Source organism: Myxine glutinosa, chromosome 5 (genome assembly GCF_964187855.1).
Source record: "Myxine glutinosa chromosome 5, kmMyxGlut1.1, whole genome shotgun sequence".
Lineage (NCBI taxonomy): Eukaryota > Metazoa > Chordata > Myxini > Myxiniformes > Myxinidae > Myxine > Myxine glutinosa.
The window spans coordinates 143,760,646-143,781,490 of NC_136265.1; the positions used below are offsets into that span (position 1 = coordinate 143,760,646).

A 20,845-nucleotide genomic window follows, 5' to 3' on the forward strand; every position below is an offset into this window, starting at 1 on the left:
GAACCTTTCTTGCCGTTAGGAAGACACTGCTGTGATAATAACCAATTTCAAAGCTGAGATTGACGGTTTCATTTACGCATGGTTATTACAAGAGGAAAACAACATGTAGTTTGTACAAAAGCAATGGAGCAGAGGAAAGTTAAAGTGCTGGAGGAGCGGGAACCAATTTAATTCAAATTGCCAAACTAAACTCAAAACAAAACCGCTTTCTCAATAGTGGTTTTATTTTGTCTTCTATCATCCCATTCATGGGGAAGGGCTGGGATTTAATTTGAGGGCTCGTCGTGCAGAATAATTTTTCATTTCCCCACGCAGATTCAATTATTGAAATTTGTTGTCCGATTTGTGGGGTCGGGGAAATGATTTATTTATTTATGCATGCAAATATTAGGACTGTGGAATATCTAGAACAGAGAACACAGCAAAAAAGAACAGAACAGCAAGAACACAACTTGGAAAGATAAGAGGAGGGGAAGAGAGGAAGACAAGAGACAAGTGGTGAATAAGTTGGATACAAGCTCAAGCACAAAGGGCGGCAAGAACAGGAATAGTACAACTGGGCATGAAAGAGCAAGGGAACAAATAAATGACAAGAGGGAGAGGGGAAGAAGCAATGACTTGGAAAGTATCCTTTTCTAGGCTTTGGGAGGATTAGTAGAGGGGGGGGGGGGGGGGGGGGAATATACAGTGCATTCAGAAAGTATTCATTCACTGATCGATCTCCAAGTCTGTTTCTCCTGCATCATAGACAGGTTGGTGGCCTCCCTCTATTCTACTGCCTCCTTTTTGGTGTGGCACCCTCTGCCCTTTCTACACATGAGTTTCTACACATTCTACACAGGAGACACGACATGGAAAGGGCAGAGGGTGAATGAATGAATGAATGATCGTTTTAAGGCCATTTTCCCCGCTAGAGCAGGGGTTAGCCCATGACAATCATAGTTCCCTGTTTGAGGCAATGTTTTTATGGCCGGATGCCCTTCCTGACGCCAACCCTTGGTCACGCTCTTAGGATGCGCAGGGATACGGTGTACCTATTCTAAATCGGGGTACACACCGTGATCATTCATCCCAGCAAGCTGGTACTCAATTTGCTGACCTCGCAAGGATGACAGGCTGAGTCAACCCCCCTGGCTTTAATTCAGCGATCGACCGGGATTCAAACCCAGGATCCTCGGATCCAAAGCCTGGACCCTAACCGCTAAGCCAACACCAGGCTAAAACAACCAGGACTCTTCCTAGAGCTGGCCGCCCAGCCAAACTGAGCAATCGGGGGAGAATGGCTTTGGTAAGAGAGGTGACCAAGAACCCGATGGTCACTGGCTGAGCTCCAGAGATCCTGTGTGGAGATCGGAGAAACTTCCAGAAGGACAACCATCACTGCAACACTCCACCGATCTGGGCTTTATGGCAGAGTGGCCAGACGGAAGCCAAACAGTTCAATCTTGGTTTCATCAGACCACAGAATCTTGTTTCTCTCAGTCTGAGAGTCCTTTAAGTGCTTTTTTGCAAACTCCAAGTGGGCTTTCATGTGTCTTTTATTTCATATTTATTTTAAATAAATTTGCAAAACTTTCTAAAATCCTGTTTTGTCTTTGTCATTATGGGGTATTGAGTGCAGATTGATGAGGGAAAAAAATGAATTTAAACGATTTCAGCATAAGGCTGCAACATAACAAAATGTGAAAAAAGTGAAGGGGTCTGAATACTTTCTGAATACACTGTATAAATAAAAAAGCTAATGAAAGGGATGGGGATGGCCTAAGGTGGGCAGCCATCTTGAAACCCTTGGGGGATAATCAGATTAAACAGACTTATAAAGTTGGTTCGACAGGTGAGAGAAAAAGGAACAAATTAGTGGAAGTGAGCAGGGAGGCTGAATTTTGGGCCAGACGAGAGTCAATCGCACAGCCCAGACATCCTGGTGAAACCTGGAGGGGGGGGGGGGGGGGGGAGGGGTGCACACAGGAGAGACGACACGGAAAGGGCAGAGGGTGCCACACCAAAAAGGAGGCAGTAGAATAGAGGGAGACCACCAACCTGTATATGATGCAGGAGCAACAGACCTGGAGATTCAACGTTGAAATTTTCCAACGATTATAAAAATAAATGCAGTCCCACATTCCCTCCATTAAATATTTGCATATGTGGTAATTGTTTTACATTTTGTATACGATTATGTATTTATTCGATGTTTTTAAAAAATGTTACAAGAAAATAAAACGTTTTATCAGCAGTGGGTACGCACAAACATACTTATAATCCTTTCACATTGAAGCCATTTCAGAAAATCCTCTCCCACAGGTGCGGAGTTGGGCATGCGCAGCAAGGATGCCATTCCGATAGGTATGTGCTTATCACACCTGCAGTTTTGACGACTCAGGCCTGACATGTCGACTGTTTAGCAGACTACTGTATGTAAGCATACAACATGGGGTTAAAAAGCCATTCCTGGGTTACAAGCTGCTGCTGCTGCTGCTGTAAGAAGTGACAATAAACAGGACGTCGCGCTGAATCTCAATTGTTGTCTGTACAGACTTGTCTAAGATGACAACAAAAACGATGCCAATGAAAGAAAGCGAGAATGGATCGCTCACAAAAAAACTGGACTACTGTTCGAATGCAAACCAACGCGTGAAACCAAATGCTTTTATGGTTGGGGGGGGGGGGGGGGGGGGATACCTTTTCTTTTTGGGGAGGGGAAGTGCAGGGGGTGTCAACCCCCTCCTTCATCCACAGGAAAGCCTATCAAGGATTTCCTCGGAACAAAAATTGGGCTACAAAACTTAAATCACAGTCAAAAAGTAAAAATCACATGACAGCATCAAACTAGAAAGCATCTCAAAATGCAAAGCGCGTCCACGTTCGCTATGCACTCAAACTGAGCTTGATGAAAACAACAGCTAATTTTTAAAAAGCATTTTATTAATTATTTTCTGCATATGCTCATTATAAATGATGACAATTTGAATATTTGACGGAAGCATCCTGGCCGTCTCTCCACCCCACCCCCAGGAGTACCTCTGGCTACAGCTTCCTCTCCGCTCCCACCTTTTGTTCATATGTGTTCTGTACCGTCCTCCAAACAGTGATGACTCCATTTACATTTCGCTGTCTGACAACATGGACCAACTTCTACAAACTCATCCCAACTCTCTCTTCCTCATATGTGGCGACTTCAACTGTCATCATGCCACCTGGTTGGGTGTGGGTTCCCCTCTCACCAGCCATGGCACCTCAGCAAAGGACTTCTGCGACTCATTGGGACTGACACAATCTGTCAATTTCCCGACCCGGATCGCAGTCAATGGAGTATCTTCTCTTCTGGACTTGGTTATGACAAACTTCCCTGCAAATGTCTGCTGCTCTTCTTCTGCCCCAATCGGTTCTTCTGATCATGTGCTTGTTAAAGTGGATATCTCTCTGGCCATTCGCAGAAAGCCTCCTCAGCGCCGACGAGTCTGGCATTTCACTCAGTCTGACTGGCATGGTCTGCAAGCAGCCATCAATCATCTGGACTGGTATCCCATCTCTACTGCCTCTGACATTAATTCTTCCAAAGCAAACTGCTCTCTCACGCGCACAGATTTATCCCATCTCATCTTCAGTTGTCTTACCCTTCCTCCCCCGTCCATGGTACACTGAATCTTGTGGTGAGGCAGTTGCACTGAAACAACTTGCCTTTGCATGTTGGAAGGCAAATCCAACTGAAGGCAATCTCAGTTCCTTCCACCAAGCTCGGAACAAGTGTGTGTCCACCCTCAGGAGTGCCAGGAAGCACTATCTCTCCACACTCAAGATTGAACTCTCAAACCTGTCTCCTTCCTCCAAATCTTGGTGGCGTCTGGTCAAATCCGTTTCTGGTGTTTGTTCCCCCTCCATCCACTCCCTTACCTGAAATGGCTACACAGTTGACACCACACGTGACAAAGCCGAATGCCTTAACTCTGTGTTTGCCTCAAAATCTTGTGTCCTAAACCCATCTCTCTCTGTTCCCACCTTTCCAACTCGAACCCAACTGCTCCTGGACTCTGTGTCCTTCTAGCCTGACAAGGTGGAGAAGTTTTTGTCAAACCTCGACTGATTCTGCAACTGGACCAGACGGCATCAGCCCACGGGTCCTAAAATCCTGCTCTTTCGCTCTCTCTCACCCTCTCTCTGTTCTTTTCACCCTCTCTTTTGCTCAAGGTCATCTGCCAGCATCTTGGAAATCAGCAAACATTACCGCTTTACCACAAAAAAGGTGCAAAAACAGATCCTTGCAACAACAGACCAATCAGCCTGCTTCCAATTAACAGCAAAGTCATGGAATCCATTATTGCTTCGGATATCAAATCCTTCCTCTTCTCCAATGGCTTGATCTCTGATCATCAATTTGGATTCAGACCAGGTCATTCTACTATGGACATGTTGCTTCTGCTGTCTCAACAATGGATCGAGGTCCTCAATGCCAAACAGGAAATCAGAGCTGTCTCACTTGACATATCACGTGCCTTCGATACGGTCTGGCACCCAGCTCTGCACACCAAACTCTCCTCCTATGGTATCCACGGAAATCTCCACTCATGGCTTGCGGACTTCCTCTCTGGTCATAGGCAACGTGTGGCCCTGAATGGATTTCTCTCATCTCTCCTTCCTGTTCTGGCTAGAGTTCCCCAAGGTAGTGTTCAGGGCCCTGTGCTATTTCTGGTCTTCATCAATGATCTCTCAGACTCTCTGGAAAATCCTCTCTATCTCTTTGCTGATGACTCCACTATCTGCCGCTCCATTCGTCATCCCTCAGATCGGCAGTCTGCAGCCTCCTCACTCTCTGCAGACCTGGACAAAATCATAGACTGGTCAAACATGTGGAACATGTCTTTCAATCCTGACAAATCTCACTCTCTTACTATGTCTCTCCGAAAAGACCGACTGGAAAACCCTCCCATCTTCTTTCTCAACAATCCTCTCCAAGAAGTTCTGTCGCTCAAGCTTTTGGGTCTCACTATCTGCCATGATCTTTCCTGGGAAAACCACATTTCAAATCTGGCCTCCAAAGCCAGTCGCCGACTGGGCATCCTCCGTCGTGCAAAGTCCTTCCTTGGCACACCTGAGCTCCTCACCACATACAAGGCGTTCATCCGCAGCTCAATGGAATACTGTTCCCCCCTCTGGGCCGGTGCTCCTGCCTCACACCTAGCTCGGCTTCACGCTGTTGAAACCAAAGCTTTCAGAATCATTGGAATCTCCTGCGATGAAGCGAACTCTGGGGGCCTTTCACTTACTCACTGCAGGCAGGTTGGTGGTCTTTCTGTCTTCCACCGACTCCTCTCCGGCCTTGCTCCCCCAGCTCTCTCTGTGCTCTGTCCCCCCAATATTCCTTCAGGTCGCACAAGACCTGCCTGCAACCCTCTTCTGGTTAAACTGCCAAAATCTAGGCTCTCTGCTCACCTTCACTCTTTCATTCCCCTTTTCTCCCGCCTCTGGAACAAACTCCCCCACTCCCTTCAATCCCACTCCTCCCTCCAGGTCTTTAAAACAGCTGTTCACCACCATCTCTTATCTTCCCCCATCCAAAACCTTGATCTCTTCTACCCCCGCTAATTCACCCCAGATACACTTTTTTTGAAATTCCAACTTCTTTCCTGGAAGCCGTGCACGTTGTGTCCGAGGTCGCGTGCATCATCAGTGATGCAGCCTGGCCTGGCGGCTTGCTGGGTTTCTCCGACCTTATCATGCTGGGAGTGAGGGCCCAGGATTTGGTGACTTTGGCTCTGCGGGGAAAATTGGCCTCTAATGGTGGTTCTTTATGACATGTAATGCCCTCAGGGAACTGAGCTCCGTGAGATCCAGCAATGTGCCGAATACAACAGCTTTGTGGGTGGCTTTGGTAAGGTGTGGGGGAGGCGCCCGTGGCTTGATGGATTTTGCTGACTCTAACCCGTCGAAGACATGCACACGAGTGTAAGTGGGGCCTGAGATTTGGCAGACCCGAGTTGGGGGAGAGGGGGTGAGATTTGGGCAGACACGAGGTGGGGGGGGGGGGGGGGGCTGAGAAAGATGAGGACCAGTGGGTGACTCACTGACACACACACACACACACACACACACACACACACACACACACACACACACACACACACACACACACACACACACACACACACACACAGATTTGCATGTACACATGCACGATTATGGCTTATGCATATGTTTGGCTTTGGTTTTGCTTTGGCATGTTTTGTTTTGCTGTGTATTGGATGCTGTGACATCATATGCTGTGTATTGTACACACACATTATTTTTATGCGTTGTATGCACATACATATTTTGCACATGTAATGTGCACACACATGTTATGCGTGAAATGTGTGCACGTGTCTTGTGCGCGACATATTGCATATATTTTGTGCACGCACACACAAAGTATGTGCAATGTGTTGTGCGCGCACACACAAAGTATGTGCAATGTGTTGTGCGCACACACACAAAATATGTGCAATGTGTGTCTCTCTCTCTCTCACACACATACACCTACACACACACACACACACACACACACACACACACACACACACACACACACACACACACAACACACACACACACACACACACCTATCAAGACCTGGGAGGGCTCTGTTCCACCTTCTGAAACCTGCATTTGCAGATAACAACTATCGACATGCACACGCACACACACGATGGGCTAATTATGTTTGTCCAGAGGAATTATAGGAAATCTGTCTCCATGTTATGTCATTCTGATCTCCATCCTTATTAATCAATCGTTTATAACCATCACTAATCAAAAGTAGTACATTAAAAAAATTGGTATTCCATTTTAGTTAATATCATGTCATGATTCATACAACAACGAACCTGCTGTAAAACTAACGCAGCTTGTTGCTGAGCCACCTTCAGCTTCTCTTCTTCCGACATACCATCCCCCTGGGAGCTTACATCTCCTTTGGGCCCGTGATCCACAACCTGTCCACTGGAAATCGATGTCATCTAGTTCAGAAAGAAAATCCGAGATAATAAGGTGTCCAACTCATTTGGAGATCAGCATGGCAACTCTCCTGAGATCAGCGGTTTCAGGAAGCGAAAGCATCGATATCCTAAATAATGCTGCCTTCAACTGCTTTGAACTCTCAACCTTGAGGATGCCAATTCGGTGTCCTGAGCACGAGACAACCATCTAAAACACTGCATTAATGACAATAAGAACAGCATACTAGCCAAACAAAAGACAGCTACAGCATCAGTGACATTCAATTTGGAAACACTCGACAGAAAATTAGATCGAGCATGCACGCACACATTCAAGCGCAATAAATTTGCATCCAATAATCCATTGCAACTCCCCACAGGCATTATAAACCAGAACAATATCTCATTTAGACCGCGTGCCGAATGCCTGAACTGTTTAGTTTTGTGACCCACCTTCGGTATCTACTTAGGTTTTCCTGCATATTGCTTAAAAAAACACTTTCAATTTATATTCGTAACTCGTCAATCATCAAAAGCACACAAAACTGTAAAAAATGCCAAAAAAAATCTACGAAAAAGATGCAATTTCTTTTTTGGGATACAAGATCGAGGCTCGTGAAAGAGCTAACATTAATCACACAAAAAGTCAAACCGACACACAAAACACAAAAAATAGGGAGCGGCAGACAAGATGGGGAGAGAGGGGGAAGGACACAAACACAACATTTGAGAGCAGAGACATTGGGAGAAATGTGGGAGGGGGTGGGCTTTGGGGGAGGTGGGAGAGGTATAAAACATATGAACACTGCAAGGACTTCCAGGAAAGAAGTTGGAATTTAAAAAAAAAGTGTATCTGGGGTGAATTAGCGGGGGTAGAAAAGATCAAGGTTTTGGATGGGGGAAGATAAGAGATGGTGGTGAGCAGCTGTTTTAAAGACCTGGAGGGAGGAGTGGGATTGAAGAGAGTGGGGGAGTTTGTTCCAGAGGTGGGAGAAAAGGGGAATGAAAGAGTGAAGGTGAGCAGAGAACCTAGATTTTGGCAGTTTAACCATAAGAGGGTTGCAGGCAGATCTTGTGCGACCTGAAGGAATATTGGGGGGATAGAGCACAGAGAGAACTGGGGGAGCAAGGCCGGAGAGGAGTCGGTAGAAGACAGAAAGACCACCAGCATGCCTGCGGTGAGTGAGTGAAAGGCCCTCGGAGTTAACTTCATCGCAGGAGATTCCAATGATTCTGAAAGCTTTGGTTTCAACAGCGTGAAGCCGAGCTAGGTGTGAGGCAGGAGCACCAGCCCAGAGGGGGGAACAGTATTCCATTGAGCTGCGGATGAAAGCCTTGTATGTGGTGAGGAGCTCAGGTGTGCCAAGGAAGGACTTCACACGATGGAGGATGCCCAGTCGGCGACTGGCTTTGGAGGCCAGCTTGGAAATGTGGTTTTCCCAAGAAAGATCATGGCAGATAGTGAGACCTAAAAGCTTGAGCGACAGACCTTCTTGGAGAGGATTGTTGAGAAAGTAGATGGGAGGGTTTTCCAGTCGGTCCTTTCGGAAAGACATTGTAAGAGTGTGAGATTTGTCAGGATTGAAAGACATGTTCCACTTGTTTGACCAGTCTGAGATTTTTTCGAGGTCTGCAATGATGAGGAGGCTGCAGACTGCCGATCTGAGGGATGAGGAATGGAGCGGCAGATAGTGGAGTCATCAGCAAAGAGATAGAGAGGCTTTTCCAGAGTCGGAGAGATCATTGATGAAGACCAGAAATAGCACAGGGCACAGGGCCCACACCTTGGGGAACTCCAGCCAGAACAGGGAGGGGAGATGAGAGAAATCCATTCAGGGCCACACGTTGCCTACGACCAGAGAGGAAGTCCGCAAGCCATGAGTGGAGATTTCCATGGATACCATAGGAGGAGAGTTTGGTGAGCAGAGCTGGGTGCCAGACCGTATCGAAGGCACGTGATATGTCAAGTGAGACAGCTCTGATTTCCTGTTTGGCATTGAGGACCTCCATCCATTGTTGAGACAGCAGAAGCAACATGTCCAGAGTAGAATGACCTGGTCTGAATCCAAATTGATGGTGAGAGATCATGCCATTGGAGAAGAGGAAGGATTTGATATCCGAAGCAATGATGGATTCCATGACTTTGCTGATAATTGGAAGCAGGCTGATTGGTCTGTAGTTGCAAGGATCTGTTTTTGCACCTTTTTTGTGTAAAGCGGTAATGTTTGCTGATTGCCAAGATGCTGGCAGATGACCTTGAGCAAAAGAGAGGGTGAAAAGAACAGAGAGAGGGTGAGATAGAGCGGCAGAGCAGGATTTTAGGACCCGTGGACTGATGCTGTCTGGTCCAGTTGCAGAATCAGAGTCGAGGTTTGACAAAAACTTCTCCACCTTGTCAGGAGAGAAAGATACAGAGTCCAGGAGCAGTTGGGTTCGACTGGGAAAGGTGGGAACAGAGAGAGATGGGTTTGGGACACAAGATTTTTTTTTGTTTGTTTTTGTTTACTGAATCGAGGCTCGTGACAGAGCCTCGAGGCTCGTGACAGATTTTGAGGCAAACACAGAGTTGAGGCAGTCGGCTTTGTCACGTGCGGTGTCAACTGTGTAGCCATTTGAGGTAAGGGAGGGGATGGAGGGAGAACAAACACCAGAAACGGATTTGACCAGACGCCACCAGGATTTGGAGGAAGGAGACAGGTTTGAGAGTTCAATCTTGAGTGTGGAGAGATCGTGCTTCCTGGCACTCTTGAGGGTAGACACACACTTGTTCCGAGCTTGGTTGAAGGAACTGAGATTGTCTTCAGTTGGATTTGCCTTCCATGAGGCAAAGGCAAGTTGTTTCAGGGCAACTGCCTCACGACAAGATTCAGTGTACCATGGACGGGAGGAAGGGTAAGACAACTGAAGACGAGATGGGATAAATCTGTGCATGAGAGAGAGCAGTTTGCTTTGGAAGAATTCCCAGGAAGAATTTATGTCAGAGGCAGTAGAGATGGGAGACCAGTCCAGATGATTGATGGCTGCTTGCAGACCGTGCCAGTCAGCCTGAGTGAAATGCCAGACTCGTCGGCGCTGAGGAGGCTCTCTGAGAATGGCCAGAGAGATGTCCACTTTAACAAGCACATGATCAGAAGAACCGATTGGAGCAGAAGAAGAGCAGCACACATTTGCAGGGAAGTTAGTCATAACCAAGTCCAGAAGAGAAGATACTCCATTGACTGAGATCCGGGTCAGGAAATTGACAGATTGTGTCAGTCCCAATGAGTCGCAGAAGTCCTTTGCTGAGGTGCCATGGTTGGTGAGAGAGGAACCCACACCCAGCCAGCTGGCATGATGACAGTTGAAGTCGCCACATATGAGGAAGAGAGAGTTTGGACGAGTTGATAGAAGTTGGTCCATGTTGTCCGACAGCGAAATGTAAATGGAGTCGTCACTGTTTGGAGGACGGCACAGAACACATATGAACAAAAGGTGGGAGCGGAGAGGAAGCTGTAGCCAGAGGTACTCCTGGGGGTGGGGTGGAGAGAGGGCAGTGCAACGAGAGTGAGGAAGAGAGTTTTTGATAAAGATAGCCACCCCACCACCAGGACGAGGCTCAGGTCTATCATACCGGATGAGGGAGTAACCAGGAAGAGATATTAAGGAATCAGAGACATCTTGAAGGAGGAAAGTTTCTGTTAAGCAGATCAAGTCTGGATTGTCAGAAGCAACCTGAATGGAGAGATCAATCAGGTTTGAGCGAAGGCCCCGGATGTTTGAGGTCCATACCGTTAATGAGGAGAGAGGGGGAGCATCGGGTGCAGGACAGGGAAGGGGAGGGGAGGGGTCGGGTCAGATGAAGGATGAGAGGGGGAGGTAGGAAGAGCAGTTGATAGTGTGGCAGAGATTACAGAAGAGTTACAAGAAAGGGAAGGATGAGGAGGACGAAAGGTTTGATGGTGATGGAATGAGGCACAGTGAGGGGTTGTTTGAGGAGGGGCAGAGGAAGGTCGAAGGTTGGGGGAGGTGGAGGTATGAGATAGAAGGGAGATGAAGTGGGGAGGTGGCAGCTTTGAGAGGGAGGTGGGAGGAGGGAGAATTTGGGAGGGATGGTTTGGGGGTAGATTTGAAGGGGAGGCGCAAGGGGGGAGTTTAGGAGGGAAGGGGCAAGGGGGTAGATTTGAAAGGGATGGGTGATGGGGAGGATTTGGAGGGGAGGGGCAAGGGGGAAGATTTGAAAGGGATGGGTGATGGGGAAGATTTGGAGGGGAGGGGTGATGGGGAAGATTTGGAGGGGAGGGGTGATGGGGACGATTTGGAGGGGAGGGGTCAGATTGGATTTTGGAAAGTGTACGATTAATGGGAAACGAACATTTATTGCAAAATGAGTTTCTTGTGACCTTCGAGTCAAAAATACGTTTGAGGACGCTGGAGGGGGGGGGGGGGGGGGGGGTAGAGCAGGAGAGTTTAGGGAATGTATGAAAGAGGCACTGTAAGAGATGGAATTTTTTTTTGGAATGAATAGATTTGGTGAGCAAGTCGAAAGCAAAAGAAGAAGAAGAAAAAGGTGTTATAATACACGATAGAATACAGTTCTTCAGGGGAAAGGTTAAACATTTTAAAGTTTAACAGTGAAAACTACATAAATAAAACTACATAAATTTTCCACATAATGTCCAATCACGGTGCGTTTCTCATGAACCATGAGCAGTGTAACGTATCCCTTGGCCAATCACACGCATTGTTTCACCGAACGTTCGGGTGTCCGAAAAAAATGAAAGTTTGAAAATCACAAAATCTCACCATCTAAAAAGTAGCCGACGATGCAGAGAACTACGAGTTTGCAGGCCTGGACGCTGAACGGCAGCTGACCCTCATAAGGTGGACAGTGCACCATGCAAACTTAATATAACGGTTTTACTTGTTGTACCCCGCTCCTTTCCTATGCCATCTCCAGGCATTGCAAATCGTCATTGCCGGGCACCAAAGGGGGCTCGGCAGTGACGCACGCTGAAAGAGAGTACTCAGTTTTCACTCTGGTTTCTTGTTTTCTTTCTTGTTTGTTTGTCCGGGCGATATCTCAGCCATCCTTTGAGCTAGGAAGCTGAAATTTCGGCACAATAGTGAGCAAGTCCTTTGTCAAAAACGGTATTTTTTGTTTTTTGATTAATCAATTAATTGATGAGTTATTTAATTATTAGCGATTAATTAAGTTAATCCTGGTGTTGGGCTAGCGGCTAGGGTGCCGGCTTAGGATCCTAGGATCCTGGGTTCGAATCTCGGTCGATCGCTGAATTAACGCCAGGGGGGTTGACTCAGCCTGTCATCCTTCCGAGGTCGGCAAATTGAGTACAAGTTCACTGGTAATTCCCTGTTTGTCGTTAAAGGCGGCAAAAAGGGTTGGCGTCAGGAAGGGCATCCGGCCGTAAAACATTGCTTCAAAAAAAGGGAACCGAAAAACGACAACAACCACGGTTCCCGAAAAAGGCCAACCCCCGCTTTGCGGGGAAAAATGGCCTCTAAAGGTGGTTTTTTTATTTATAATTAAGTACTTATTTAATTAATTAAATTTCATTTCTCTTCTGACCATTAACTCAGGCACCTTTTGAGTTAGGAAGCTGATATTTGGACATGCCAATGACCAGGTGATTTGGCTGCAAAGGCTATTTTTGATTAATTAATTAATTAATCAATTAATCGATTAATTATTTAATTATTTGATTAATGACAAAAAAATTTTTTTTTTAAACTTACAGATTCTGATGAAATGGTGGTGGTTTATGTGTTCTCTGACCGAATTGATTAATAATTTAATTTTTTTATGATTATTATTTATTTATTTTCATTATTAATCATTTATTTATCTTCTTTCTCATTTGGCCAATATCTCAGGCACCTTTTGAGCTCAGAAGCTAATATTTGGACATGAGTGACCAAGTGATGTGGCTATCAAGGATATTTTTGATTTATTGATTAATCAATTAATCAATGTATCGATTAATTATTTAATTATTCAATAAATTACTAAAAAAATTTTTTTCCCCCCAGTTACAGATTCTGATGAAATGGTGGTGGTTTATGTGTTCTGTGACCGAATTGATTGATAATTTAATTTTTTAATGATTATTATTTATTTATTTTCATTATTAATCATTGATATATTTTCTTTCTCATTTGGCCAATATCTCAGGCACCTTTTGAGCTGGGAAGCTAATATTTGGACATGACAGTGACCAAGTGATGTGGCTATCAAGGATATTTTTGATTAATTGATTAATCATTTAATCGATTCATTATTTATTGATTAATCGATGAATTACTTATTGATTAATCAATTAATTATTAAATTTTTTATTAATGACTTATTTGATTAAATTTCTAAAAGATACATCTTCGGATGAAGCACGAGTGGTTTTGTTATGGTATTAGCCAATTGATTAAGAAAATATTTTGTGATAATCTTTTATTGATTTTAATTATACAATTAATCAATCAATTAGTGGACACCTCTCCCTCCCAATGCAGCCTCTATGAGCTGAGCTGTAAAGGCGCCCCGGCAATGCCGCGCTGTAGGATATTTAATTATTTGGCATGGGGGCGGTGTACTTTGAATGTATGTGTACTTGTTTGTTTTCTTGTTTGTTTGTCCGGACGATATCTCAGCCATCCTTTGAGCAAGGAAGCTGAAATTTCGGCACAGTTGTGAGCAAGTCCTTTGTCAAAAACGATATTTTTTGTTTTTTGATTAATCAATTAATTGAGGAGTTATTTAATTATTAGCGATTAATTAAGTACTTATTTAATTAATTAAATTTCCTTTCTCTTCTGACCATTAACTCAGGCACCTTTTGAGTTAGGAAGCTGATATTTGGGCATGCCAATGACCAGGTGATTTGGCTGCAAAGGCTATTTTTGATTTATTAATTAATCAATCGATTAATTATTTAATTATTTGATTAATGACTACATTTTTTTTTTTTAAGTTACAGATTCTGATGAAATGGTGGTGGTTTATGTGTTCTCTGACCGAATTGATTAATAATTTATTTTTTTTATGATTATTTATTTATTTATTAATTATTTAATTATTTCATGAATGACAAAAAAAATTATTTTTTTAAAGTTACAGATTCTGATGAAATGGTGGTGGTTTATTTGTTCTCTGACGGAATTGATTAATAATTTAATTTTTTTATGATTATTATTTATTTATTTTCAATATCTCAAGCACCTTTTGAGCTCGGAAGCTAATATTTGGACATGAGTGACCAAGTGATGTGGCTATCAAGGATATTTTTGATTTATTGATAAATCAATTATTAATTAATCAATTAATCGATTAATTATTTAATTATTTGATTAATGACAATTTTTTAATTTTTTTTCCCAGTTACAGATTCTGATGAAATGGTGGTGGTTTATGTGTTCTGTGACCGAATTGATTGATAATGCAATTTTTAAATGATTATTATTTATTTATTTTCATTATTAATCATTTATTTATTTTCTTTCTCATTTGGCCAATATCTCAGGCACCTTTTGAGCTGGGAAGCTAATATTTGGACATGACAGTGACCAAGTGATGTGGTTATCAACGATATTTTTGATTTATTGATTAATCATTTAATCGATTAATTATTTATTGGTGAATCAATTAATTATTTAATTTTTTATTAATGACTTATTTAATTAAATTTCTAAAAGATACATCTTCGGATGAAGCACGAGTGGTTTAGTGATGCTATTAGCCAGTTATTGATTAAGAAAATAATTTGTGATAATCTTTTATTGATTTTAATTCTACAATTAATCAATCAATTAGCGTACACCTCTCCCTCCCAATGCAGCCTCTATGAGGTGCACTGCGGTATTGCCGGGCGCCTTAGGCGCCCCGGCAATGCCGCGCTGTAGGATATTTAATTATTTGGCATGGGGGCGGTGTACTTTGAATGTATCTGTACTTGTTTTCTTTCTTGTTTGTTTGTCCGGGCGATATCTCAGCCATCCTTTGAGCTAGGAAGCTGAAATTTCGGCACAATAGTGAGCAAGTCCTTTGTCAAAAACGGTATTTTTTTTTTTGATTAATCAATAACTTGAGGAGTTATTTAATTATTAGCGATTAATTAAGTACTTATATAATTAATCAAATTTCCTTTCTCTTCTGACCATTAACTCAGGCACCTTTTGAGTTAGGAAGCTGATATTTGGACATGCCAATGACCAGGTGATTTGGCTGCAAAGGATATTTTTGATTTATTAATTAATCAATTAATCGATTAATTATTTAATTATTCGATTAATGACAAATTCTTTTTCTTTTTTTTTAAAAGTTACAGATTCTGATGAAATAGTGGTAGTTTATGTGTTCTCTGACCAAATTGATTAATAATTTAATTTTTTATGATTATTATTTATTTATTTTCATTATTAATCATTTATTTATTTTCTTTCTCATTTGGCCAATATCTCAGGCACCTTTTGAGCTGGGAAGCTAATATTTGGACATGAGTGACCAAGTGATGTGGCTATCAAGGATATTTTTGATTTCTTGATTAATCATTTAATTATTTATTGATTAATCGATTAATTATTTATTGAGTAATCAATTAATTATTTAATTTTTTATTGATGACTTATTTCATTAAATTTCTGAAAGATACATCTTCGGATGAAGCACGAGTGGTTTAGTTATGCTATTAGCCAATTGATTATGAAAATATTTTGTGATAATCTTTTATTGATTTTAATTATACAATTAATCAATCAATTAGTGTACACCTCTCCCTCCCAATGCAGCCTCAATGAGCTGCACTGCGGTATTGCCGGGCGCCGGAGGCGCCCCGGCAATGCCGCTCTGTAGGATATTTAATTATTTGGCATGGGGGAGGTGTACTTTGAATGTATGTGTACTTGTTGTACACCGCTCCTTTCCTATGCCATCTCCAGGCATTGCAAATCGTCATTGCCGGGCACCGAAGGGGGCTCGGCAGTGACGCACGCTGAAAGAGAGTACTCAGTTTTCACTCTGGTTGTTTGTTTGTTTGTTTGTTTGTTTTCTTTCTTGTTGTACACCGCTCCTTTCCTATGCCATCTCCAGGCATTGCAAATCGTCATTGCTGGGCACCGAAGGGGGCTCGGCAGTGACGCACGCTGAAAGAGAGTACTCAGTTTTCACTCTGGTTGTTTGTTTGTTTGTTTGTTTGTTTTCTTTCTTGTTTTCTTTCTTGTTTGTTTGTCCGGACGATATCTCAGCCATCCTTTGAGCTAGGAAGCTGAAATTTCGGCACAATAGTGAGCAAGTCCTTTGTCAAAAACAGTTTTTTTTTTTTGATTAATCAATAAATTGAGGAGTTATTTAATTATTAGCGATTAATTAAGTACTTATTTAATTAATCAAATTTCCTTTCTCTTCTGACCATTAACTCAGGCACCTTTTGAGCTAGGAAGCTGACATTTGGACATGCCAATGACCAGGTGATTTGGCTGCAAAGGATATTTTTGATTTATTAATTAATCAATTAATCGATTAATTATTTAATTATTCGATTAATGACAAAATTTTTTTTTTTTTTAAGTTACAGATTCTGATGAAATAATGGTAGTTTATGTGTTATCTGACCAAATTGATTAATAATTTAATTTTTTTATGATTATTATTTATTTATTTTCATTATTAATCATTTATTTTTTTTCTTTCTCATTTGGCCAATATCTCAGGCACCTTTTGAGCTGGGAAGCTAATATTTGGACATGAGTGACCAAGTGATGTGGCTATCAAGGATATTTTTGATTTATTGATTAATCATTTAATCGATTAATTATTTATTGATTAATCGATTAATTATTTATTGAGTAATCAATTAATTATTTAATTTTTTATTGATGACTTATTTAATTAAATTTCTGAAAGATACATCTTCGGATGAAGCACTAGTGGTTTAGTTATGCTATTAGCCAATTGATTATGAAAATATTTTGTGATAATCTTTTATTGATTTTAATTATACAATTAATCAATCAATTAGTGTACACCTCTCCCTCCCAATGCAGCCTCAATGAGCTGCACTTCGGTGTTGCCGGGCGCCCGAGGCACCCCGGCAATGCCGCTCTGTAGGATATTTAATTATTTGGCATGGGGGCGGTGTACTTTGAAAGTATCTGTACTTGTTTCGGATTAAATTTAGAATGTTTAGACCTGCATGTAGACAAAACAAAAAGAGATGTCATATCTCATCCATAATGCTAGAGGTCTAGATTAGTGATGAATCAACAGCATGATCAATGGTTTAGATGGACATGAGTCATGTTGTCACGATACATGACGAGCATATTATTGTCCAGAATTGCAACACAACATCTACAGGAACTTGTCATTTTAGTGAGAGGAACATGAGTGTCAGGTGGGAGCTTGTGAACAACAATGTATGGAGAAGACCAACAAGTGCCATAGCAATGGGAAAAATTTATTGCATGTGCTGAAAACAAAGAGGAACTGATCAGATTCGTCTTCTGAATGTGGGAGAGCAGATCATCTACGTGCTTGAAGAATGTCACTATCTTCATCGCTCTTGAAGGGAGGGGAATGTCATCAGTTTGCAGATGAAAATGGAGTTATGGATGTTCCAGCAATTGAGGATTTGAAATGCAACCATGAAGAAGGGCAATTCCACACAATGGTGGACATGAGCAAACAACAAAAAAAAACTCCATATTGCCGAGAATAAATGTGTGTGAATGGTAAAGTGAATATTGAAGTTTATCAAAATATATTACTTTTCATTCTCTGCACTTCAATTTCCTTGGTGGTTCGTGCTGAATGATGACCCAATCTGTTTTTATCAAGCATATCATATGAAATGTGTTGCAATGAAAGCTTAAAGCGTGTAGTGAAAAGTATTATAGCCAGGATTTGAACCGAAAGAAAGCTGCATATGTTTTGTAACATCAGTTACCATACCCTTGTTTTTATACTGTAGCAGGAGAATGGCAAACAGTTAAAATCAGTGGACAATATTTTCCTTCTACCACCTATCACAATTCATATTTGAGCAATATTTTCCAAAATATTCCTCTTGTAATTTTTCAGCAAGTCTCTGAACTTCGTAACATCAGTTACCAAAATACAGGGGAGGTAACATCAGTTACCCATACATCTTAAGGAAATAGCTTCAATCTATGGGCCTTTTGTTTGATAGTTTATTTTTGCTTGGTGTCACTAAGTGGCACCATTTACTGTCAATAGGTGGTGTCATTTTTGGAATCCATATTACCCACAATTCAGCTGGAACTATAAAGTATCACACATGTTCACCACTATCGGAAGTGATCTGCTGAGTCCAAAATCTGTGACACCAGAGATAAGATACTGAAGATGCTGGTTGTCCCGATCCAGGTCAATGCAAGAGAGCATTATAAAATCCCTGATTTTAAATGACCAGGGGTTTGGGATTTGAACGGTCCCACAGATCATTCACACATCTAACACTCACGTCTCTCTACAACTGCTCCAACATCCAGATATACAGTATTCTCTCCAGATACACATATTAATTGTTCCATGTTTACTTCAGATTTGATAAAATTCAACTGAAATAGGAACCAGGGACTGATGTTCAATCTGGGATTTCAGTATGGACAAACTGAAATCAGTTAACGTAACAACAGTTACCAAGTATTTGCTGGATGTTGTTCCTAATTAGAAATAAAATTTCACATTCATTATATACACGTGTGCTATACTACATGACTTTCATTTAATTGACTGAAACTTTGGAATCCAAGTACACGTTTGAGGACAATACAACGTTAAATAATACTGAGATTTTTTCATGTCCTTTTCAGGTAACATCAGTTACCAAAAAATAAATTGACCATCCCATGCAGACAGTATTAGGTGAAAAACATTTTTTTCTGTCATCCAGGATGACATCCTGCTCATCCAGGATGAGCCTGGTGTTGGCTTAGCGGTTAGGGTACCTGCCTAGGATCCTAGGATCCTGGGTTCGAATCCCGGTCGATCGCTGAATTAACACCAGGGGGGTTAACTCAGCCTGTCATCCTTCCGAGGTCGGCAAATTGAGTACCAGTTCACTGGTAATTCCCTTTGTCGTGAAAGGCGACCAACAGGGTTGGCGGCAGGAAGGGCATCCGGCCATGAAACATTGCTTCAAATAGGGGACAACGGTGCCCGAAAAAGGCCAACCCCCGCTTTGCGGGGAAAAATGGCCTCTGAAGGTGGTTCTTCATCCAGGACAGGGCCAGGTCCAAGTGTCCAACAACCAATAGATCAGAAGTTATTATTTACATTTCTGACAGCTCGGCATATCAGTTTCTAATGCTGAGGTACTCAAAATGTAACATCAGTTTTTTTTTTGAAATTCCAACTTCTTTCCTGGAAGTCCTTGCAGTGTTCATATGTTTTATACCTCTCCCACCTCCCCCTCCCACATTTCTCCCGATGTCCCTGCTCTCAAATGTTGTGTTTATGTCCTTCCCCCTCTATCCCCATCTTGTCTACCGCTCCCCTTATTTTTTGTGTCTTATGTGTCGGTTTGACTTTTTGTGTGATTAATGTTAGCTCTTTGACGAGCCTCGATCTTGTATACAAAAATATATATATATACGGTATATATAAAAAAAAAAGTTACCGTGGAATTGCCCAGAAGCAGATACTCAACTTTTCCTTCAATGTTGATATGTGACGATTCATCAGTTCTCAGCTTCATCGGATACTGCTCATCACTGATATTTTAACAATTTTTATAATCAGAGTATCGAAGGCAAAGCAAGTTGAAGCCAAGTTAATGTTCCATACAGGAAGAGGTAACAACAGGAGGAGACGGACAACAACAGGAAGCCACTCACTGCTTCACTAGGATGTGGCTGTCAGCTCCGTCCATGGAAAGTCAAAGGTTAAAGCCTTCAACTTTCATCCCGTCCTTTTGGGTGTTTTTACAAGTACACCCCAGGTAAAACTGTTTAGAGCCTCTGGGCTGGCTCCCATGCCTCACATCTTGCTTAGCTTGACACCGTGAAAACCAAGGCTTTCAAGATCATTGGAATCTCTCGCGATGAAGCAGAGTCTCTGGGCCTATAACTCTTGGCCATAGCAGAAAGGTCGGTGGGCCATATATTTTACCGCCTCCTTTCTGGTCTTGAACCCTCTGCCCTCTCCATGCTCTGTCCCCTCCAAGTACCTGCTGGATGCACCCGGCCCGCCAGCAACCCCAACCTAGTGAAACTGCCTAAATCCAGAACCACTGCCCACCTTCACTCATTTATTCCACCCTTTGCCCACCTGTGGAACAGCCTCCCACTTTGTTCAATGCAATTCTTCCCTCTGGGTCTTCAAGAGTGCTGTTCACCACAATCTCAGGTCATCCCCCACCCAAAGCCATGATCTTTCTACCCTGTTAAACCACAACCCCTCTAAAAAAAATGCTTATGTATCCATCTTGTCCACCCTTTGTGTTCTTCCCATCCACTCATCGTTACCTGCATCCTTCGTTTCCCGCTGCCCTGCTATTGGCGTTTCCTCTGTCTAGTGCTGTTCCCTTTGTTATGATGTGTCCTGATCTGTTCTGTTTCCTAGCTCTTCCATGAGCCCAATAGAAAAAAAAAACGGCCTAGACCCTGTAGAAACGAGCCTTAGACCCTATAAAAAAATATAAGCCTTCATTGTAGGACTGAGATTACTGAGAAAAATATAAGTCCTATAAAAAAGTATTAAATGGTTTATATTCCCTTGGGTGAGGATGAGGGCTGAGGTGTTGGTTGACAATGCAAATTTCAAGGCCTTGTTCAACCTGTTGTCATTGACAATTGATGAAGATGTAGTGAAGGGCTGGAAATATTCGTTTGCCGATTGTAGAGTAAAGACTGTGACAGTGTAAACC

At 42.4% G+C, this 20,845-nt stretch overlaps 1 protein-coding gene across 3 annotated transcripts in view; it reads right to left on the reverse strand.

Annotated features, from left to right (window-relative positions):
- Positions 1-20,845, reverse strand: part of SF3B2 (splicing factor 3b subunit 2) — a 62,617-nt gene that overhangs the window by 17,795 nt on the left and 23,977 nt on the right. For 2 of the 3 annotated variants that reach the window (XM_068135652.2, XM_068135654.2), the window contains exon 5: positions 6,861-6,992. The exons of the other annotated variant lie outside the window; for it this stretch is intronic. In XM_068135652.2, coding sequence (XP_067991753.2) covers positions 6,861-6,992 — 132 coding nt within the window. The remainder of the gene's footprint in view (positions 1-6,860; positions 6,993-20,845) is intronic. 3 annotated transcript variants of the gene reach the window in all.